The sequence below is a fragment of the Haliaeetus albicilla genome, chromosome 23, assembly GCF_947461875.1.
Source record: "Haliaeetus albicilla chromosome 23, bHalAlb1.1, whole genome shotgun sequence".
Lineage (NCBI taxonomy): Eukaryota > Metazoa > Chordata > Aves > Accipitriformes > Accipitridae > Haliaeetus > Haliaeetus albicilla.
The window spans coordinates 21,110,830-21,135,897 of record NC_091505.1 but is presented as its reverse complement, the minus strand read 5'-3'; the positions used below and the strand labels follow the sequence as shown (position 1 = coordinate 21,135,897).

The window sequence follows — 25,068 nt, the reverse complement described above, 5'->3', positions numbered from 1 at the left end:
CCGTAGAGCTTTTGAAGCAGGGACATGTAGCAAAGAGCATTTCAGACAATTTTAAAGAACGAAAAGAAACATTAGCAAAAGAATGAATTCTGAGTCATCAGCTGTCAGTATTGAAATACATTTTTCTCACATTGTGCTATAATTGCTGGCTTTATTAATGTGATGTGTATTATTGCTTTTGTTATTGGTGATGTTCCAAAGTCAAATAATTGTAGGTTTTTTCCTTTGCTGTATCAAGGAAATTGACATTTTCTGTTTGATTGTTTGTTTTTTTTTCCCCTTTCTCTTTTGAGTCAAGGTGTTCCTCTGTACTTTTCAGAATGGGATATTATATGGCTTTTTCACTTTGAGATTACTTTTTCCTCTTCATTTTAACCCCAGCCATATAATTTTCATCCTCATTACCATTAGGGACTTTTCAAACCTATTTGTTGTAGCACATTTAAAGGTATAAACAAAGTAGTAGCTTCTGTTTTGTTCCCCATATTGTTTCCTATGGAACCTCAAAAATAGCATTCTGGCAGTTATATATTAGTATTTTTCATTGTTGAATTGACCTTTGTATGGAAAGCCAATACAAAATGTGAATACCATAATTTGAAAGTCAGTCTCACAAATAGACCATAAAAGATTGATAGAACTTCCCTGCTTTCCATCAGTGTTGCACACCTTTTATTGTTTCACATAAATGAAATATTCATCCAAGATGAATATCCAAGATACTTGCTATGCTTGTAAAATATCAGAACATGAATCAGTTCCTTGAAGTTTACAATTACCTAGTTCTCTGTAAGATTTTACATAATTTTATGTTTCTTCAACTTCTGAAGTAGTCCAGTAGTTGTCTCTGGCTCATAAAAAATTGTCATTTGAATAACTTAAAGCTTCAACTGCCAACATCATCCAGAGTTCTTGGCAATTAAGTTAAATGCCTAACTGGACTTTTGACAAATTTAAAGAAAAAAAAAAAGTTATTGTGTGTTTTTAATATCTGCTTCTGATATTTTTTTTTTATTATTCATATTTTGAAGTGCATTGTGTTAAGAATTTATGACCTTTACTGTACACCTTCACATATGAATTTTAGCTTGAGTTTTGTCTTTCTAGTCTTTCCCTGTCTCTGTTTTCAAAATCTCAAATAGTTATCTCTTCCAGCCCAGTTGTTTCTGCTAAGTACTTAAACAATGACAACAATAGACAGCATGGACAGCAATAGAATCTATTTTGTTTCTCTGGTGGTTTTTGCTTTCAAGGTTGCTTGTGAGGGTGGGGTCCTAGAAGGCAAAAGTGCGTGCATATCAATCATAATGAAGGAAAAAATAAACATAAAAAACTGTTCAAAGAGTCTGAATAAAAAAGTAGGAAGGACACAAACCATTCCAATGATCTTTTTTCCGATACTGTGGTATATGGATGATTATTTACGATGTTTACGACTTCTATAAAAGATCAGTTTTATCATCATTCTTTCTACTAACTTTTGGAGAGAATAAATGAGCAATCTGAATAAAAGTTTTTTGTTATTTAGAGGAGTGCTGTATGAGAAATAGTGATGTCTTCTTTCAAACTGCCTAGACAGTTTTCTAAAAGAGTACAACCAACTTGAAATCCTGTTCTAATTTTGTAATGGTATCTAAACCAGTATTATTTGTGCTTTCGTGTTGTTTTCTGTAACACGTATATTCTGTACTCTGATGACATGATCTTTGAGGGTCACTGAACTGTGAGATTTGGCTCATTATGGTTTTGTTACTGGCCTATAGAGTAGTTATACATAGTAGGCCTCTATATTAGCCTATAGAGTAGTTGTGAATGAGTCACTTCTGCTTTCCGTGCCTCAGTTTCCTTCATAGCTAAGTGATGTGAATGATACTGACTTGATCTGGATGACAATGAATTTTATCCAGTCTTGTATCCCATCTCTAACACTTGATATCAGATACTTAAGAGAGACTGTAAGAACAGCACAAACATATTTTCCCAAGCTATTCCTGACCTTCCACCAATTTGAGGCTCACAGATTTCTTGTCCTGAAGCGGTGGGTCTGGTATTCTTTACCTGGATTTTTTTTTTGTATGTGTGGTTTCTCCAGTTGGGGTTTGAACTTACTTTGTAAAAATGGTAAATTTGTAAAATTTGAGCATGTGGAATATGGACAAAGTTTTAGAAACTACATCATGCGATAAGCACTTATTTTAGCTTCTGTTTACATCAGTCCACATTCTTACACTATGAAAACAACTGTGTCTTTGAAATGTGTTTTGGATACAGTGATGAAGGAATTAAACTTCATTATTTTACTTAAAAATGTATATAGTTTTTCATAGGCTGATGGAGGAGATCAGCAACTATGCAAATACATTTTTCACAAATAAATATGCCTATTGTATTAGATTAAGTAGAAATAAAATTAGTTTGGTTCATATTTGAAATGTATATATGTGTGAGCTAAGGTGAGAAATAAAGGCCAGAGATATAAGCAGAATTTATTCTGCTACCCAGTGGCAGAAAAGTTTGTACTGCTCAAGGAATGAAGTTTTCTCCGAAGTTTTCCGATGTTAAAGAACTGGAAGAACAGTCAAGGCTCTTTAAGAAGTGAATTTGCCTTTGTGAAATTAAAACCTGGGGGGTTTAGGTGCTTTCATATTAATGATTAGCTGTGATAACAACTTTAAAATTATTTGATGGATGAGCATATAATTCAGTGTTCCATTTGGTTGAAAATCTCACTCCCAGGCTTGAAACCTTTCACAGTAAGTAGTGGGGGGTGGGGGTGCTGTAGAAATTGTATCTACATTCATAGGGCTAGAAGAAACAGCAAAACCACCAGCCTCGTCATTGCTGTTGTAATGTTCAGGTAATATTTGGAGAGTTCTTATAAACAGGAGTGAAGTCTTTCAGAAACTATTTTGAATATTGGTTTGAAGTACAACTACATATTTGTCACAGCATAGCATATGCTACAGGCTACTGAGTTTCATGAGCAAGGTAACAAAGAAAATTGCTTTTTGTTACTCATTGCCTCTAACAAAGACCTGACTAATTTAAGTTAGGCACAGTGGATTTTTTTTTTTCCCCTCATATTTTTTGTTTTTTCTTCATATACTAGTCAGTGGAACAAGTTTATCTGTCAAAAGGTTTTAAGGTGATAACTTACATTGTGATGATCAGGAATTTCTGACATGGTTTGCATTTGAAATATTCAGTATCGCTATGGATCAAAAGATACAAGCTCATGCTATAGTGCTGTGTGCTACCTGGCTCTGAAATCACTGAAAACCAAAGAGATACGTTAATATGCATATTAGTGTGGAATGATTGGTTGGCTTTTCCTGCTGGGCAGCTGTTGGAACTAAACAGATTGTGCCTAAGAGCATAATAAGGAAAAACTTTAATAACGCTTAGCCCTCTTGGAAGCTCTGTCATTTCAGTTGTCATACTCACTTTCACTAATTTAGTCTAGGTTTTGCTGTTTTGTTGAAAGCTATAATGCTCAATTTCAAAACAGATTTCATTTAATTTTACATTTAACGATGGGTTCTTCCACATATATCCACAGTAGGCCTCATCTTACGGTAACAGTGAAGTTAACTGAGGGTGAAAGTAGAGTTTCGACTCTGTAGGTAGAATGCATAACAAATTTAGCAACTAGTTTTGTAGTGTCAGCTTAGGATTTTGAGATGTTACATGGATTCACAATTTAGAGCACTAACTGAAAATTATTTTGTTGTAGTGAGCAGTCCTGCAGACTTCCATGAACAAATTGACTCAATCCTTTCTTGGAGAATCCTTGTTTTGTCTTATTTCAGTATCTCTGAATTTGATGTCTAATGACAGAAGCAGTAGTTGGTAGAATGTCCTAGGCATGTTTTAAAAATAGTACTGTATCTAATAAAAGTTCTGAATTCAAAATCAACTGTTCATTTAACTAACTACTTCATAAACATAAGAAATTGAACTCTTGTTCACAGCTTAGTACCTTAATATGCAAGAATCCTAACCCTTTAAAAATCCATTAAACCCTTTAAAATAGAGAAACAGAAATTAAGTAATTGTAAAAATCAAGTTATAGGCTAAGTCTTTGTGTCTAACTTAAAACTTGTTTAGGGAGTGTTTTAAGTTAAATTGTTTGACCTGTGTTTCATTTTCCATGCTGAAGGTCAGTTTCACAGTTGGTGGACATAAGTTAACATGGTTTTGCTGGATTTTAGGTTGATTTATTTTAGTAGTCTTGGTTTCGTAGATTCAGTTGTTTACATCATGTTTTTAGAATATGAAGGGCTAAACTTCTCATTGAATTATTCAGAGCATGTTATCATCCCCAGAGGGTGCTTTCTTGCAACCATTTTCCTAATTCTAACCTATATGTGGCTGAGAGATGCTGTCTTTGTTAGCAAGTGTCTCAAAGCAAGATTAATTCTGTGGGTGTTGTGATGGCTCTTTAACCTGAGGTTATTACCATAGTGGAGTACTTTCGAAGAATCTAGGGAAAGTTCTCAGTTCATGTTTGCCACACTGACACCCTGGTGGTTGAAATCATGTTGGTTGCCCAAAAGCTGTTGATGTTTTCTGCTAAGGAAGAGGCTGCAGGTCCAATTTCTGTGTGCGTATTACAAAGTTTTATTGTACCACAAACAATATGCGTACTGTTACTTGGAAACATCTGGTTTAGGACAATGATTGAATTAACCTCAGGAAAGAACTTTGAGTGGATCCAGACCTGGGAAAGCTTGCTTTTTCTCTGACTTGGATTACACGAGTCATTACTGGGCAGAAATGGCTTCAATTATCTTTGCTTAATTTGCTTTATCTGGAATAGTACGGTTTGTGTGAGGTCAGTCACATTGCTAAATAACACTTCAGCTATTTTGTTTATACCGGTGTTAGCTTTCCTGTGGAGATACACCCCATCATTCACTTTACTACTAAGATTAACCACTCTGTGCAGTTTTTCCCATGAATTGTGGGAGAGCTTGTCTCGGCCTCAGAGGATAGATAATTTACAATTTATTGGAGGATACATGTTACCTGGTGGGACTAATCTAGATCTTTGCAACATGAGATGGTTATTATATTTACCTTCTGAAGCTGGTGTTCTTCACGCTTAAATGTTAGCTTCTTGTGTTCTGCAGTTCTATGTGTTTTTAGTTTTTTTTCCTGTTGGAGAAGAAACTGCTGCTCAGTAGCCAAAATTTACAGTGTATATTCAAGATTGAACTGCTACTAAGGAATATTAACAGTGAGCAAAGACTGAGCAGAAAAGCTGGAATGGAATGATGTGTGTTTGGTGTTTCCCATGAAACATACCATTCTAATACTCTTGATCTTATTTTCTTTCTTGCAAATCAATTGTATCAATTTCATCACTGCTTTTAAGTCTGAGAAATAGCACAAGTGTATTCAATTAAAGTAAATTTGGAATTTTATTTTTGTTTTTAGAAAGGAATATATTCTTGAGTATAACTACTTAGAAAAGTATGTATCAAATATGCTTTTAAGATTTTTTGATCCCAAGCAACTCACAGGGAAGCTGTTTTTAGGACTATAACTTGTTAACTAACTAGAAAGTCATGACAGTTTATGTACTAGAACTTTCAATACACACAGGTAGCACAAGATTTCTTTTCAAAATTGACTTTCAGAGTCAAGTTACTGCCTTACAGTAAGGAAACATCTCTTCCTTTTTATCTTGCTTTTGTTCTACCGATTCAGGTAAATAGGAGTCAGTAACACTGGAGGAGGAAGACGACAAGTTGTCTTCCTGATAAATCCAGCACCAGAAAATACATTTTTGGTTTATCCCCTACATTCCCTGATCAACATGGTGAAAAGACTTTTATTTAATGAGTTTTAGAATTCAGTCTCTCTGGAACTATTTTTAGTACTTACTGTCATTCTGTACGACTTCTCAGCAACTGTCTCTGATTTATTACTCTGAAATTGCAGTATTATTTGTGTAGTGTAGTGGCATCTTGCACTTACATACATTCACATACTTTTACAGTTTAATATGGTAGTTCCATTGTTATTTTCTCAGAATAATACAAAAAGGATAAGTTTCTGTTGTTTGGAAAAGCATAACTTCATTTCTTTCAAAAGCAAAAATGATTCTGTGGTAGTTAAATGTTCCACAAAAACTTTCTCTTCTTTTGAGTTTTACAAAACCCTGCAAAGGGTGAAGGTGTTGGGAAAGGCTTACTATCATGTTCATTTCAGCAGTATTTGCAACAGGTCTGCAATTCCTAAAGCCTGTTTGTGAAAGCTGGGGGAAGTCTACTCAAAATGAAAGAAGTGAACTCTATTATACAAGGTTTTTTCTCATTCTGTTATATTTTTTTGTCCACATGAATTGTGAATTTTCTGCATTAAGGCTGTGTATTTTTTTATTTTAAAATTCATAAAGCAGTGATACACGCACATCAAAATATGGTCTCTGCATGTCAAAGAATGTCCTTGTGATGTAAATCCAGGGAACATGTTACCTTATTTATTTTCTTTGTGTTTCTGGATGCTAGGATCCCTGAAGAGAAGGGGAGGTGGGGGGTGGGAGAGTTACTTATGCCATTCAGATTAAAGTTTTGTCAACATTTTTTCCTGAAAGTGTAAGTGTAAAGGGAAGATACAGTGGTTTTACTCATGGCTGAACTTTAGTTTACAAGGGCCTCAGATCAAATAAGATAATCTTGCTAAACAACTTTGTGGAAAAACTACAGCATCAGAGGTTAGGATATGGATTTGTCTTAATGCAGGTGCCACGTATTTCAAGAAATCATGTACCTTAGCTGCAATTTTGTGTGTGTGTATAAGTAGGAGTGAGATAGTAACAATACATTAATTTAATGAACGTTGGTTTACAATATTTGTACTCCTTTTAAACAAAGGACAAAGGTTTTCTATTTTATTTTTTGTTTTTCCGTTTGTCATGAGCTAAATCCATGTGTGTCCATTACCCCTCATTCCCACTAAAATTACTGGAAGCTGAGGGTACTGGACGGTCTCTGCTTTAGGGTAAGGGAATCTTCAGAAACGTCTCAGTGGTTTCTATTTTCTTGTATACAAGTGGCTGTCAGTTTTAATCTCCTTCTGCCTGAAAGTAGTGATCTGGTTATAGAGCAGGTAGTGAATAGGAGGGCATTACAGGTTCACACTGCTCCAACACCCAGTCAGCATTCATCTGAGAGCTCTAAAATGTGCGATTAGGAGCCTAAGATACCTTGTTTGGCTGTCGAAGCAAAATGAGGTTGTGATTTAGGAGCTGTTCTGAACAGCAACACAGAACTGTTAGCTGTTACCTCTGAAAGCACAGTAATGCATTGGAGAATTAAATCTCTAAAACATGTACTCATTTATTTCTCTTTTTTAGAGATACTTGGTTCTGTTCCTGTTGCTGTTCTCAAGTAGGAAGTTGAGCAAATATGTAATTGTCACACATATAATGCAAATATTAAAATTCACTTGTTGAATATGTTGTTGCCTAGTATAAATCCTAATTCACTTCTTCATTATGTATCTGTAGTGTGACTCCAAAGACAGAGAACACACTGAAGGGACAGGTCAGGTATCTGGAGCTATAGCTGTGGAAACATGGGTATTCAGAGCAAAGCTCAAACATATTTAATACCTTAATCTGAACTCCTTCAGGTGTATTGAAAATGTAGTTTCCTGTTCAATAGGTTGTCTGAGAATATTTCTGAACAACTATAATGGGGGAGGTTAAGAGGGGACCTTACTTCCCCAAATTGCCTTACCTGCAGCTATTGACCTTTCTTCTTTTGGTAAGAGTGTCTATAAATGAAAGAACTTTTGTTTAAAGTTTAAAATTCTAAAGTTTAGTTTCTAAAGTTTAAAGTTCTGAAGTTTAGTTTAAAATGTGATTGGTAATTTGGAAGTGGCTGGCTCTTTCAGACAAGCTACAAACCTTGGACAAGTGATAAAATGTCTCTGTACTTCAATTTCCCATTTTTAGATAGTGCCACAACTATTTATACAGCAGGAGTACTGGAAGATAAATTCCATAAAGTTTTGTGGTGCAGCTGCATATTTTGCTGATATATGTAATTGTATGTCTACAGTACATTGTGCAAGACCATTCAAGTGACAACCCAGCTCCTGCTGCCACTTTTTTGTAAGCAATTATCTTGGTAATTTTATATCATGTTAACGCAGTAATGTGGATACACCATTACTCCTACCCTAGTTTGCAGAGGTATGCGAAGTGAATTCTTACTAAAAGAAAAGTTTTGTGGTTTTTGTTTTGTTTTAATTGTCACCTGTGGTTCAAAAGAGAAGTTAGATTTCATTAAAAAAAAAAGTTGAAACAGCATTTCACAGACTGAAGATGGAATATGGGAAGAGAGTTAGTCTTGAAACCTGCTATGGTCTTGAAAATGTTGTGTATTGCTACTTTCCATCTCCATGTTCTCTCCCTTGTAAAGCTTGTAGATTAAAAATATTAACACATTTTAGGTATGGAGTTTCAGGCTTGCTTTAAGTGTAGACTGGAGAAATTAGGGCAGTGAAAAAGCAAATGTATTAACAATGTAGTATTCACTGTCTCTAATTGTTTCTCCTTAATGGAGGTGAACATGATCTCATAAGTATGTTCTGAGAATTGGATGCCAAGATTGAGGATGCAAAAATATTCCGTCTTAGAGAAAATATCTGTCTATCTTAGAAAATAAAGTTGACAATGTTCAGAATATGACAAAATTGAAAGGAGCTCTTTACAGAAAGGAACAAATCATCTGAAAGGATTAAGGAGGCTCAAGCAATGTAATTGTTAGAACTGTTTCAGTCTTTTTGTAGTAACATTAAATTCAGATTTCCAAGGAAGTAATTCTGTGTTTAGGTATACCTCCTAGCCTTTTTTTTCTTCTTCTTCAGAAAATCAGTATTAAATGCATTGACTGTCTGCTTCTTCATTCCATATTATACTTTTTACTGTTCCTTTCCAGCATGAAATGGTTCATTATGATCCTTATGTTCTATTGATCCCATCTACAGCATTTTGCTTTCTGTCTGCTGCTTCATAGGATGAGTAAGGTTTGCATGTGGTTGTATATAGGGTGAGGAAATCTTTGGCAGTGCTTTACATTTAGAGACGCTCTTTTATAATTGGAGGTGGAAAAATTACAAGTTATGATATAGACATTGCTAATAAATTATGTCCTTAACTTCTGTGGAGGGATGGAGCTAATTAGGATTCTGAATGCAGAAAATTCACTTTACGTTCATGCATGATTGGAAGCTTCCAAGTCCTACTTTTACTGTGGATTTGAACCTGTAAGTTCAGTTTATTCAGAGGTAAGCTTTGGCTTGCTTCAAAGGAACCATGTGAAACTGTGTGATACTGACAGAAAACCATAAAATGAACAAAACTCATAGGAATTTTGGCCTACAAATTAAAAGTCTTCATCTGTTTTGAAAAAGAGCTAGTGTTTCAAATATGTAAGCAACTTTGCATCTGCTGAGTTTTCCATTATAAAAATTTCTTACCTGTGTAATTTTATTTTCTCCTTTGAGGTGCTGTCAGTTTGCAAGGTAACCGTTGGTATTAATAACACATATTTCAAGTAACTCTGGGTTGTAAGCTGTGCAATGTGAGGAGGGTAGTGACTGTGCAGTCTTTAAACAGGACAGCTGTCCAACAAATTTTATTCTTCTAGAATACATGAACACATGAACTGCACACTGTGTAAGTAATAGCAGACAAGGGACCTTTGTTAGAGCTACAACACTTAGGATATTATAGATCTGAGTGTACTAATATGCACCTATTATAGGAACTTATATCCATTATTGCCTATTGTGTAGAATATTTTGTGTTTAAGGCTTTAGCGTGGCTTTGGGAATTCACATTTTCACATCCCAAGTAACACCTTTGAAAGAAAAATGCAAGTTTAATGTTCAGCTTTTATTAAAAATACTGTCTATACTATCTACTGTTGTCCAGTTTTCTGCATTAGGAATTGAAATTGTGCTACTATACTCTTTTCTTTGCTAATATAACACTACAGGTATAGAGCAGTTCCATATGTCTTGACAAAAGATGAGGAAACAGTGGCTGGGACCTATCTTGTAAATTTGCAGGAGACCTGCAAAGGTTTTCTCTGTTGTTCCATCTGAAATAACTAGCAGTTAGCAATCATGCGTTATTTTCTGGACTTTCTTAAAAGATTTTAGGGTCCTTTGGACACAAGATTGCATTTCAGCTGATCTTTTTATCTTTTTTTTTCCTTCCATTTTTCTTTTTTTCTCTCTTTAACATTTTCTTCATTTTATTTCCTGATAATGCTGTATTTGGCCTGCTAGATTTTAGTCACTCTAAATCTGCTTATTTTAGATTTCAGGCAGAGTAAGATTTCTAGAAATAATAAAACTAGCTGATTTTTAAGAGGATTGTTGGCATGTAATAAATAAGTGTGCACTTCTAGCCTGTTGCAATATTCATTTAAATGAGTTACTGTAGAACATTAGTAAAAGTTCATTATATGCTTGTTGTTCAGCCCTTGACTTTTGTTTTAAGATTCAGTTGAACTAAAGACATACATCCTATAATGTGTTTGCCATTTACAGTGCATGAAGATAAGTATTGATAATAAGTATAGGGCAAAGTTGTAGACACAAAATAATGAGCTGTCTTTGCTCCTGTGTCTTTCTCTAAAGGTTTAGAATACTTTTCTTGAATGAAGGTTGGGGACAGTGTTGATCTATTGTCAGTTAACAATATATAGTTATTATATACAACTATATAATTTGTAACATTTTAAGAAATAATCACTAATAGACTGTCTTAATTTCAGAGTACTTTGTATCACAAGCAGTCGTTTTTATATGGTTATTTAGGACAATACTCTTTCCCTTCCCTATTTCTTTGAGAAATTACTACTTACTATCAACTTACTGATCTGCAGGCGTCAGTTCATAAGTGATGTTTTGAACACAACAGACCATGCCACTGTTATAAGCGTTAACCAGAAGCTGGTCTTTTTTCCCATTCCTCTCGACAACGTCCAGGTAGTCAATACCCCATGGATTTAATGAAATACTGTGGTACTGCAGTATGTATGTCAAGGGGAAAGTTGTGTGTAGACTTTAGGTGCACTTTGTCACGTGCAGTCCTGTCCGTAATACTAGAAGCTCTTCTAGCTTGTCACATTAAGAGTCCATGTGTCGTTGATTATGTATTTATTAATTTACCTACATGTTACAATTTTTTAAAAAACTCTCTAATTTTTTATTTACATGACAGCCCAAAACAGCTCCGAAAAGGACGTTTGGATCCATTACAAATGATCAGGTAAATATACAGTAGGAAGTGTTCAACAAGAACACCAATTTCATTATTTCAGAGACTAATGTGTGCATGAATCCACTGGAAAGGATGTTGTGAAAATTGAATAAGGTAACAGAGGTGCTTATTGCCCTGATAAAGAATCTTGTGATCAGGGCCAGAGCCTCTAGAAGCTAATCCTGGCTCTGAGATGGGCATAACCTTGTTTTGCCTCAAATAGTTAGGGTACATTGCTTAAACTGTATTTTTAGATTAAAAAAGTCCACCTTTTTTATTTCTCACTCCCATCCTTCTGTAGTGGTGGAGATAATAATGTAGCAGATTATTTTTACCAGTCAGTCATTTTAATGGTGAAAGGTACTATATGAATGTTAATTATCTATTATGCTTTTCCTATGAACTCCTACCCTTCCTAATGTGAACAAAACCTTCAGATCACTGGGATAATGTGACTCAGGTACAGTTCAGTCCAAATAACAATCTGACCCTAATGGAAATTTTCACTTCACTGAGGTTTTAATGATGATAGAGCCATTTACTTCAACATAAAGAATTTAATCGTGAAGGTTTTTCTTCATGTTTCTCTCAGGATTTTTAGTTCTCAATTTCTTTTCTCGTAAGGGAGAGAACTAGATATATATAATCTTAAAAATGTGTTTCTTGAATGTTTCATCATTTTCTGGAGTGTTTAGAATGGGAGAACTGTCCATTCTTAGAAAATGCGTTTGTTAAAATGCAGCATAATGTCACACCTAACCTTACCCCTTAAACAACATGAAATAGGCTTGCTTGACTTAGGAGAAAGTATAACTTTCTGTAACTCTTTTTTTTGGTGGTTTAAAAAGATGTATAAACCTGTAATGAATAGCTAGAAATACTCTTGGATAATATTTTTCCATAGAAAATTACTCAAGTGTTAATAATTAAATTGGAAGAGATCTTTGCATTCTTTTCCATTTCTCTAGTAGTTTACTGCTAGTGATGGGGGAACTGAAGCTCTGTATTTTATATCAAACTTGTATGCTATAATGAAAAATATCTTTCTCATACTGGATAGTTAAAGAAAAGCAGAAATGGGTATGCATATGTATAGCTGCATGTATTCAAAGTCTATATGAAGTGTTTGTTGTAGTTGTGAGATCTAATGACAGAATAATCAGTGCCCATCTGTCAACTTGTGTACAAATAAAGAAGTAAAAGATAGCTGACAGGTTTTTTTTTTCTCTAGCTTCTGTTCCTTTTTTTTTTTTTCTGGAAATCTGTGTTAAAGCATAGAATATATGCTTTTCTCAGTAATTACGAAGTTTATTGCAAATAACTGCTAGCCAGATTGAAGATGAAGAGGAAACTCACACTCCGCCTTCATGAAGAGATCAGCATAGAATTACCATTCTAAAATTTAACCTAATTGGTTCAGAATGTATATCTTGATTTAGAAACGATTTGCAGGGCTTCTGTTTTCATATGCCTTCTGCTAAAGAAGCCAAAGCAGTATTTGTTTTATTGTTTCAAAATGTGTTCCAGCTCACTTTAAGACTGTCCCTAGTTGCAACTTAATGTTATCACAAATACTGTGCAAGTGGCACAGTAATATTTGAAACGTGGATGAATAGTTCTTTTCTGTGAAATAAATGATTCCTTATGTAGGGTCAAATTCTGGCTTTGAGAAAACAAATCAATGAAAGAGTACAGCCTTACACAGAAGCAGACCTATAAATGCATTCACTTAATGGTGGGTAGCAAGATACAGTGAACACAAATCTTTTACAAGTAATGAGAAATAAGGAACCTTGCATAATGGGAACATTTTCTTTCCCTTTGGTCTGAAGTGTCTCAAACCAGTTTAGAACACACTTGCAATTGCATGACTAAAGGTGAAAGACAAGCACAATAAACAGAGGAAGAACCAGGCTGGATGCAGTTGTTCATAATTACAAGTATGACACAAAAAGAAAATCCTAAGTAGTCAGCATCTTTATCGATGCCTTCTTTCTCTGGTCATCCTATCATTCAGCTTTAGTGATCTGCATTCTAGCTCTGCCCTTATGGAAGATATGGCTGGAAAACTGCCTTTACATCCTTTCTTCCTCTGAAGGGTGAGAGATGTGAGAAAAGAGGGTAACTCTGATATTCTTAATCCCTGCTTGTCTGAAGAGACAGCAGAAAAGGAAATCTAGTTCTAGATTCCAATCTTTATTTTAGCAGACTACTTTGTCAACACTAGTGTTTTAAAAGAAACTATATTTGTGCAATATATGTAGCATTTCTTTGGAGTTCCAGGGGTGTTGGGTGTTCAAAAATCCCATGAAAAAAATTGATTATTTTCAAATTGATCTCATAGTTCTGTGATATTTTTTGAAATGAAAATAGATCTTTTCTCACTGGGATTGTAATTTTCACTACAAATATAAAATATATAATGATGGAGAAATGAATAGTTTTAATGAGTTTTTAAATATATTTCTAATAAACTGTTATGACTTAGTTTTGTCTATGCCATCTAACGCCTGAATTATGGTGTAAACCCTTTTTCAATGATGGTTTTGGTTTTTTATGCTAATGGTTTCAGATCATGTCCAGAGTTACTCTATGGACAGAGAAACAGTCCCTTTATCTTTCTTGTTTTCCTTGAAATTGAATATCGGTTTAGGTCCTCCAGTGTATGCATACTGTCTTGCCTTTGGATGTAGCTGAACTTTGGCTTCATTCCTCTTCTCTGCACTCACTTATACAATAGAGAGACCAAATGATACCTGTCCAGGAATTTAATAACTTTTCTGTAGAAATAGAGAAACTGGTTAAAAATCCAAACCAAAACACCCTCCCGCCCCACCTCCCCCCCCCCCCCCCCCCCCCCCCCCCCCCATTTTTCTAAAGTATCTTCCCATGTTTGCTCTGAACCTTTCTTGAGGCACTGGAGCTTAAAGGAAAATCGGATAATGCAAAATAAAGGTAAACATAAAAATGTATATACTTGTATACAGTATATATATATATGAATATATATTCCATGACAATTTCAGAACATTAATGAGATGTTTTTCTATTTAAATACAGTTATGCTAAAGTATGTTCTTTCTGTGTCTTGTAGGGTCAAAATGTATTTGGTCTTGATATAATTGAGACACCTGAGGGAGATAAGTGGCCTCAACTGATTGTCCAACAGATCCTGGATAGGGAGCAGAAGGATACCTATGTGATGAAAATTAAAGTTGAAGATGGTGGAAGCCCTCCAAGATCTAGCACTGCCATCCTGCAAGTCACAGTGACTGATGTGAATGATAATCGCCCAGTCTTCAAAGAGAATGACATTGAAGTTAGTGTTCCAGAAAATGCTCCAGTGGGCACCTCTGTTTCTCAGCTCCATGCCACTGATGCAGATCTGGGCTCAAATGCACAAATCCACTTCTATTTCAGCAATCAAATCTCCAGTTTGGCCAAGAGGCTCTTTGCCATTGATAACACCACTGGCCTCATCACTATAAGAGAACCACTAGACAGGGAGGAATCTCCTGTACACAAATTAACTGTTTTGGCAAGTGATGGCAGTTCAACTCCATCAAGAGCAACAGTGACTGTTAATGTCACAGATATTAATGACAATGTCCCATCAATAGACACGAGGTACATAATCAATCCAGTGAATGGGACAGTGCTTTTGTCTGAGAAGGCTCCCCTTAATACAAAAATTGCGTTGATAACAGTAATGGACAAGGATGCTGATCTGAATGGAAAAGTTACTTGTTTTACAGATCATGATGTCCCTTTTAGGCTAAAGCCAGTGTTTGATAATCAGTTTCTCCTCGAGACAGCCACATTTCTAGATTATGAAGCCACACGGGAGTATGCCATTAAAATAGTGGCTTCAGATTCAGGGAAACCTCCCTTAAACCAGTCTGCAATGCTCCTGATCAAAATTAAAGATGAAAATGACAATGCCCCAGTTTTTACACAGCCTATCATAGGTCTTTCCATCCCTGAAAACAATGCTCCTGGTACTCAGCTAACCAAGATAAGTGCTACAGATGCTGACAGTGGACGCAATGCTGAGATCAGCTATATCCTGGGTTCTGATGCACCCCCTATTTTCAACCTTGACCGCCGTACAGGCATTCTGACAGCAGTGAGAAAGCTCGACAGAGAAAAGCAAGACAGGTACTCCTTCGCTGTGCTGGCTAAAGATAACGGCATGCCGCCCTTGCAGACCAATGCTACTGTGACAGTATCAGTCTTGGACCAGAATGATAACAGCCCTGCTTTCACACATAATGAATATAATTTCTATGTGCCAGAAAACTTACCCATGTATGGCACAGTGGGGCTTATCACAGTTACAGATGCTGACTCGGGAGAGAATGCTGCGGTCACTCTCTCTATATTAAATGGTAGAGATAATTTCATTATAGATCCACTTACTGGTGTAATAAGACCTAATATTACTTTTGATAGGGAACAGCAGGGGTCGTATACGTTCCAGGTGAAAGCCGTGGATGGAGGAAGACTGCAGCGTTCCTCAACTGCCAAAGTGACCATCAATGTTGTTGATGTAAATGACAACAGGCCTGTTTTTGTTATTCCTTCATCTAATTATTCGTATGAGTTGGTTCCAACATCAGCCAGTCCAGGGTCTGTAGTTACTAAAGTCTTTGCAGTTGATAATGATACAGGAATGAATGCAGAGCTCCGCTATAGCATCATAGGTGGGAACTCAAGGGGCTTGTTTACAATTGACCAATTAACAGGCAATATTACTTTGAAAGAGAAGGTAATTACATCAGATCATGGCTTGCACAGACTGGTGATAAAAGTCAATGACCTAGGACAGCCAGAGTCTCTTTATACTATAGCTCTTGTGCATTTGTTTGTGAATGAGACAGTCACCAACAGTTCCTACGTACAAGAGCTAGTGCGCAGGAATATGGAAACTCCAGTTGGCCAGAATGTTGGGGATGGTGAGATAACCCCACAAACCAATGATTATGTCAAGATCATCATTGCCATTATTGCAGGCACTATGACAGTTATTCTGGTAATTTTTGTTACTGCTTTAGTACGGTGCCGCCAGACGCCTAGACACAAGGTTGTCCAAAAAAACAAGCAGAGTGGTGAATGGGTTTCCCCAAACCAAGAGAATAGGCAGATCAAGAAGAAGAAGAAGAAGAAGAAGCGCTCCCCCAAAAGTCTCCTCCTCAACTTTGTGACTATTGAAGAATCTAAGCCTGATGATCCTGGTCACGAGCACATAAATGGCACTTTAGACATTCCTGTAGAGCTAGAAGAACAGACTATGGGAAAATACAACTGGGCCACCACACCAACCACATTTAAGCCTGATAGCCCAGATTTAGCAAAGCACTACAAATCTGCTTCTCCGCAGCCTACCTTTCAAATTAAACCTGAGACTCCTGTACCCCCCAAGAAGCACCATGTCATTCAGGAACTGCCTCTAGATAACACCTTTGTGGTGGGCTGTGACTCACTTTCCAAGTGCTCATCAAGCAGCTCGGACCCTTACAGCGTTTCTGAATGCAGCTGTCAAGGAGGCTTCAAGACCCCAGGCCCCATACACACCAGACAGGTAATGGAAATTTTAAAGTGCTTGCTTTCTCCTTTCCTTCTTACTTTGCCATTCCTATAACTCCAGCTCTGAGCACTGCAAAATAACTTTTTCTGCAAGGATTAGAAGTTTGAAAGGTCATGTTTGATCGAGTTATTGAAAAGTAAACAATTTGAGATTCATCAGTGTTAAGGGAGAAAATTAAAAGGAAACGACCGTTGGCTGTAAGGAAATTGGGCAGTGAATTATTACATTGGTGGGTATTCCTGACTGCAGATGGCAGTATGGCACTTCCTGCATTACTGCAGTACCTAGTGCAGCTCTCTAAGGCAGAGAGGGGTTATGGCACTGTCCTCTGTAGTATTGTGTGCTCAAGAATTGAAGTAATCTAGGCCAGGTGGAATGCAATAAAGCTTTACAGGATCTGATAAGTGGTTCTTAATATTAATGGAGTCTGGAATTGCAGCCTTCATTTGGGCATAGCTTTACTTCAAGGTCTCTCAAAAGCAAGCAAGGATTTTCCTCTGAGAATTTCAGTGCCATTTTCGGACGAGAAGCATACTGGACTACTTAAATCTGGTGGAATGACACAGTCGACAGGCAAAGTTAGGGGAGAATTAGAAGCATCAATATAATTGCTCTCATTTATTTGCCGCTCTGCCTGATAAACCAGATATTAGCTTCTCAGAAATTCGGTACAGCAAAGGAAATGTCTGAAGAATCCTCAGCTTAAAGTTAAAAATAAATTGAGAACCAGAGTATCTTTCATTCTTCTAGACACTACAGAAAGGCTTTAAGTCACTGGAAACTGAATCTAGTGTCTATCCATATTCTGGACAGTTTCATTAATAATAAAGCTTTGCTGTTTGTCTGTTCACAAATATCACAAAGTTTTCAGTGAAAATAGTTTTCTAGTTAAGCTTTAATTAGCCAAGGAATTAATCATTAGAGAAACAAACATTTCAGGAGAGTTTATTATATTATTGATAATATATTTTAATACTATTGCTTGGGAACAAATTCTCAGCATGACTAAGTCTGTTAGTCTTTTTGCTCCAGCTGAGGTTTTGAATTTTTTTCTGTGGGCATTGTTTTATTACCAGTATAGTGTTAACAAAATGCGCCTAAAAAAAGCTGCTCAAAGTAGTCGTCATATTTTTGAAAATGGCAGGATGGGTTGTTTATTTTACTCTTGTTTTATTCCCCTTACCAACACAAATCTGTGTGGTAGTCTATGTCACTACACTTTATAAAACTTTCATCTTTTTCTGAGGTGCATTAACAGAAAAAGAATTTATAATCTTTAAGACATGAAGGCACTGAAAAATGTATAGCTTTCTGAGATTTGAGTATTTTCTATTGAAGGTATTTGAATGTGTTAATTTAGATAACATATTAGAAGAGTTTCTTTCTAATTTGTTCATCTCTTTGAACTCTCATACGTCTGAGGAGGGTGGTGCTGTTTTCAGCATTTCTGTAAGCCTGATCTAAGTGATTTTTCAGCTGAGTTCTGGTATAGTTCCTTTGACCCAAAAAGGTTCCTCCATTGTCTGCTCAAATACACTTTGTCATGCAGTAATGCTGCTAACAAAGCAAGCAAGCTCATGACTCTCTAGGTTTTTACTAACATAGTTTTTCCATCAGAAGGGGCTTTTAAAGTAGAATGGAAAGCAATTCTCTTCTGCAGAAGTTGGTTTGGGAAAAGAGAATTTTCTTTTATCTGTACCTTAAAGGTCAATGACAGGGGCTTCCTATCTGGAAAAGCAGAATAGAACTTTTTTTTTTTTTTTTTTTTTTTAATTCTCATTACCTGATAGTAGCTTATCTTCATATAGCTGTACCTGAAATTATATTAGTATGATGCACTGAATATATCAAAAAGAGATTTATGTGACTATTGATCTTGTTAAATCTATAGCTATCCTTCTTTTAGGTATATTGTTCTGTGTGAAAGTGATCACATTGTTGGAGAAAGTATAACTACTCACTGTCAGTGGCCCTTTACACTAAATTGAAAACAACATTTACCTTTAAACATGTGAATTCACATTTTTATTACTTATTAGAGTAAAATATAAGTAATTTCATTAATGCATTTATTTCTATAAATTGGGCAGGAAAGGCCATTGGAGTTAAATCCTTTGTGTTGGACCGTGATCACAAAGGCAAAATTGTATTTCCTAACTAAAAACAAGCAAAGTATTTCTTAAACCTCAACAGATCTTTGAAAAGTCAGTCTTACTCCTAACTTGGTTTTGTATATTGTAGTCTGTATAGTTTTATCTCCTGTGGGCCTATAGAAGGTGGCTCAGGACAGACTAACTTACAGTTGTCGCTGTTAGCCAGTAAAGAAATGAAACCAACAAGAATAAGCTTCTGCCACAATGCTTCAGATGTCATGCTGTCCCACCATCCTCCAGCCTCGAAGACTAACAGGATGTTTGTGGTTAATGATGCTTTTGTGTTGTGCATTCTCTGAATTTTCAGAAAACTGTAGGACAGCCTGGAGAATTGAAGGATAAGTTCAGTTAAAAAGGGAGATGTGCTAGTTTGAAAAATGAAAATAAGATGTCTAATGTGAGAAAAAATATTTTACTCTATCACTAACAATTACTGTAATGCATCCCTTTTACACACCAAAAGCTCTCTGAAGGAGACTAAGGAAGATTACATTCACTGTGAAGATATCTCTTCAGTTTCTAATGGGTGCTGATATTAATAGGCTGCACATCTCAACTGTTCTTAGTTTTGTCTATGCAAGGCTTTCTACTCAGATACTTGAAATAATATTGAGTTAAAGCTAAAAATATATGTTTTCTTTTGAAGCTCTAAATTTTGTGTATGTCTGAATGGTATTGATTCAGGTCTTTAAAGAAAGGAAATTATGTCTTTGCTTTACTGCTAAATTTGTCTAAGTGATCTATAAAATGACAGAAAGTCATTATAACAGTTGTACTAAAAAAGCATGCAAGAGAAGATGGAAAGCTTTTTCTACTAAAAACCCAAAATATCTCTTTAGTGGTCATGTGGGCAAATAAATACAGCAGTGTAACAGCTGAAAATTTTTATGGAGAAGGAGTCAGAGACTCCTGAAGCAGCTGAGGACACATTGGATTGTGCACTACAGGAAGTTGAAGAGGGAAAAGTATGGTCCTAATGTAATGTCGCCAGAGAGAAGGGTCAAGCTTCTGTTGTACTTGTATGTGAGAAAGGGCAAGGGAGAGAGATATTAAAATTAGTTTGAAGTTACACAGTAGGAATTAATAAATACAAGTGATGGTAGATGTTCAGAATAACATGCTTTCTTTTTAGGAAAGATTTTAGATCTTAGTAGAGATAATTCATTTAAAGAAGTTTTACCAAGTGATAAATTGTGAAGAGGCTTCTTATTCATAATGAAGTTTTTCAAACTAGGATATTTGGAGGCTCATAAAATCAAACAGACTTTCAGTGTCATCAGATTTGCGTTGTTTTGGTAGTTGTGGGCCTCATAGAAAGATGCTTTTCATGGTAGCAAAAACATACAGCACCTTTAAAGTTTATCTGTCTGCAAGCTTTGTGAAAGCTCAATTGCTTTCGACATTTACTTTCGTGAGAGCAGACTATGTGAATTATTCCACGCTGACACAAATGTTCTAATTCTTCTTGCATTTGCATTGGAGTAAGTAAAAGACAGGAGAGGTTTTCCCAGTCTAGTTTTTATGTAGTACGTTACAGAATTTTAAAATCTGAAATCTTTGCTCAAGTACTTAAAACAACATTCAGACAATTCAAATGCCTGTCTAGGTATCAACCTGTATATTCAAAACATGCATAATTATAGAGTACAATGTTATCTGTGGCAGCTTGGTTCAAAGAAGCTACTGCCACAAAGGTTCATTAGAACTCCCCATGCATTCTCCTTCTTCTTGTCCCTTTTTTAATTAATGCTATTTCAGACATTCTTTTCATTTGAAAATAGTATAATGCATACTATAGGAACAGTAGAAATCTTCAAAAATAAACATTCGGTCACTCAGAAAGGGTCCTGTGACCTTTTGTATTGTAATTTTAAACTTTAACTCAAGAACAAGATTTTTCTGACTCTGTTATTGAAGAAGTGTGAGTGTTCATGAAAGCAGCACCTCTTCCATTGATAGACCTGGAAGGTGCAATCATGCTCTGAATCTATGATTATGTGCTTTTTGGTGTATTTTCCCTGCTTCACAGCGGACTCTGGTCTGTATGTTAATTTAGCTCCACTGCTAGTACACTATACCATCTTCAGGAAGTTGTTGAGGGAGTGAACCAGGCATGCATACTGATTTTTCTCATATTTACTAATGCAAATTGTCATTAATTGATTTTAGTTGCTAGGATTCTATCACCTGTGAACATATCCATACTTAAGAATAGAAATTTCAGATGACGCAGTGATCTCTGCTGAACTTGTTTCTTAGAAACTGATTGGAGATAGACGTTATATTCCTTATAGAAATCTGGATGGGAAGTAGACCTTATTTAAAATACATTGCATTTTGGGGCCCTACTGTCGCAATTCTATGATTCTATTAGTGACTGCTTAGACCTGCTTACAGTTATGGTATATTTGGTTTTCTGATTCTGATCTGAAATGTGGTGAAATGTTATAGCTTCACACTCTCTATGAGAACAGTGTGTTTAGGATGTGAATTGAAAGATTATTGCACTGTTCCTGAAACTAATAGCTCTGAAAACTCACCTGTTACGTAAACCTTTAGCTGCAGGTCTTATTGTTTTGCTTAATAACCATGAGACTTGTGAGTTTAATCTGGTATACTGTAATCATCAGTAGGCAGTGCTGATGCTTCTGGTACGCAAAAGGGTGTAGAGATAACACTGGTACTTTGCATTGACAGATACAGAGTAAATTACACTCAAACAACATTTTATTCTAAATACTGGCTAAATAGCTGTTGGTATAGGCCCTTCCTGAAAGCCATTTCAAAATTGATTACTACAATTCTGAATATTTTTGTTATTTTCTCTTAATTTTCTGGCTGGTAATTTTGCTGGTAGTTCTGATATGCTGCCATGTATATATGTTTCAGAAAAAAAAAAAAAGTTGGATGTGGAGAAAAGATTTCTAACTGAAAGATAAGTGAAAATCTGCAACTTGGAAGTTAGTAAGCAGTTACTTAAATGTGCAGTACTAGTGAAGTAAAGCTGGTCAAGAAAATGCTTTTCCTCTGTCGTACACTTTGAAGAAAAACTTCAGAATTGTTATTTTAATATGTATCTTTCACTGGGAAAGCATGGGTGAAGATATCTTGCCTCATAGTAGAAGACAAAAACAGAGCACAAACGGGAAGAAAATAAAAAAGAAATTCATGTTTTGTATGAGGAGAAGTTGAAATATTTTGAATGACACTTAAGTAAAAACTAATTTAGAGAAAAGAAAGGCTTTTTTTTTCCAGTAAGAACTCATTGACTGAATTTATACTGAAGTTGGTAGGTGACGTTCTAGCATTAATAACTGGGTGATTTTTGTGCAGACTAGAATGATAGGCAACACTCTTTCCAATAGCAGCTTGCCTTGGGGTAATAGCAGCATAAATTTTCCTAAACATTAAGTGCATTTCACCTTCATTTTTCAGTGGGATAACTGAAAAGGTTAGTCTTTTCTCCTTCCGACCCAACTTTATTTTTTTAAATGGCCTATAGCTATAAACCATTGCCAACAATGAAGCCTGATTCAACTGCAGTTTAATTTTCACACTTTTTTCTTTTCCTATTTTCTCCCAGAAGGTATTGCACTCAATAATCTACAGTTGATAGCAATTTCCTGACCAGTGAGTGGCTAGTGTCTTGGTGACTCTGGTATTGATAGTGATTTCTTTCCTGTGAAATAATTGATTGGAATGGTTTAATTTCTGTGAATTTTTAGGACTCTAACTCTGTTGATGATAAATGTAGCCTAAAGATGCAAAATAACTCTTCAATTCAAAATATTTTATGCTTTTAGGAACGATTATCTTGAATAAAGTCTGCTAAAACCCTGTTAGAACATGTTCTAGGTAGTATGGTAGTCTTCTGTAGCTATAATCTTGCAACAGAAACCTAGAATACCATACTTAGAAGCCATTCCTGTGGCTCCTTGTGTTTCAGCGTTTTTGCTATGGGTATATAGATGTGTGCAGATCTTTGCTTGTGTATGAAAAGATATATACACATATCGATGTGTATGATCTTTGCTTTGCCTGAAAACACAAACACATCAAAAATGCTTGGTTACTTAGAACCACAATAGTTCAGTATTTCTCAAACCATACAGTGATTGACATGGTAGAAATTTGGAAACAAACTTTACAATATATGGGGAAAATTATGCAGGAAAGGGCTTTTCTCATGCTGTTTCTCTGTTTGCCAGCTCTGAACGTCATCGCATCTGATGTTATATACTGAAGTCGTACGTGTACACAATGATGTTAAGCCAGCAAACATGAAAACAAGGAAATAGCACGAGAAAGCCCTTTGTCCTGTCTCTGATTGCCGAAGAAATTTATCGTCTGATCTCCAGAGGGGTTTGGAAGTGACGATGAACTGTTCAAGCTGCCCTACTGAAAGGTATCAAGGGCAAGAATTTTTTAAAAAGAAAAGACAAAGAAATTTTAGTACGTTGTGCTATAGTGTTCTATAACGTAGTTTTGCTAAGAAAAAAAGTAATGTGACCCATCCTTCTTCACAGTTGGTGATTATGGTAAATCTATTTTGCTTGTAATCATCTTCTTGTCCCAGATTTTTTTTCTTATTTATTTCAGTTGAAACAATTAGGAATTCTGTTTCTATAAATATATTAAAAGGGAGCAATAAATTTTATTCATACATTAGAAAGAGAATGTAAAGTTCTTTATACTCCCTGCATTTAAAAGAAAAACAAATGAATTGTTGTCACTTATAGCACCATTATACATGTTAAGAATTAAGTGTTATTTATATCTATTCCATAATATTTTTAATGATGATATTGCTGCTATGGATCATAAATAGAATTGATCAAATCACTGCTTTCTCATTTTATAGGCACAATAGTAGTAGTGAAAAATGAGTACTTCCTGCTTTCTTACCCACAACCTTTTGTAATAAATGATCACCTTTTAAATAACTGGAAAGTATTCACTTAACTTTTAAAAATAAAATTTAATTTGCATTTTGCTTGCTGAAGTCTAGCTAATGTCTGTGTAACAGGTGCCATACATTTAACCTTTTGAAATACTTTTATTTAAAAAAAAAAAAAGAAGTCATAAATCCAATGGCTTGGTTTTCAGTGTGGTAAAATAGGAAATAGCATACATAATTTTTTCACTGTTAGCCAGCAAATGGGGAAAAAAATGGCCTACTCTTGGTTTTTTTCCCAAATTATTTCTCTATATAGTTAACTTGTTTTTTAAATTAAAATTTTTTACATTATAATTTGTTATTTAGCACGGCTCATTTAAAAAATAAAATTTGAATAACATAGCTTCATTTGCAGGTTGGTTGCAAGTTCTTGTATATTGCCTCACATCTTGGGGAGTAATGCTTAATATGTATCATCTATAATATTAGACTTTCATATGCAATGCAAAATCTCTTAGGAAGCAAAGGAGTATAAAGAACCCTGTTTTCTGCACTTATATGAAAACATGTAATATTAGTTTGCTAGAATAAAATGAAATACAGACACTGCTTTTAACTGGGATGTATACAGTATATATAACTTTCTTTTAAAGAAAAAGTTATTAATGATTCATGAATTAGACTACAATGTGGAATTCTTACACATTACTGTATGTTTGATGTAAAGATATTTATAGGCTTGTACTTAATAATCACGTTGCCTCAGTTCTTGGACTGCAGAATGTCTACCATGACTGTTGCCTATAGTTTCCTCCACATTTGCTATCTGGCTCTTTTAAAAACGTGTATTTGGCTATTTGATCTGTAAAATAAATTCTATTAATAATGACGTACGAATTGTAATTTAGCATATTGTATTGCATAATTATAGCTATGACTGTTACAGAAAATTTTTCATTTCCAATAATGAAATCATTTTCTTGGGAAGAAGTTTATGTAGCCATAAGACAGTTTTGCTATTCCTATTTATCGTGCCCTTGCAGCATTTATGCCTCGAACTAAAAACCCAACACTTTCAGTGTTAGACATACAGTAATGATATTTATTGACTCAATGCCACAATTCAGCCAGTTGCTTTGGG

At 35.3% G+C, this 25,068-nt stretch overlaps 1 protein-coding gene across 4 annotated transcripts in view; it reads left to right on the top strand.

Moving 5' to 3' along the window:
- PCDH11X (protocadherin 11 X-linked) overlaps positions 1-25,068 on the top strand; it is a 512,079-nt gene that overhangs the window by 65,843 nt on the left and 421,168 nt on the right. For 3 of the 4 annotated variants that reach the window (XM_069811515.1, XM_069811514.1, XM_069811516.1), the window contains 2 exons: positions 11,252-11,299; positions 14,385-16,871. In XM_069811515.1, the coding sequence (XP_069667616.1) occupies positions 11,252-11,299; positions 14,385-16,871 (2,535 nt within the window). Of the gene's footprint in view, positions 1-11,251; positions 11,300-14,384; positions 16,872-23,238; positions 24,817-25,068 lie in introns of those variants that run through there. The other variant, XM_069811517.1, reaches the window with a different exon arrangement.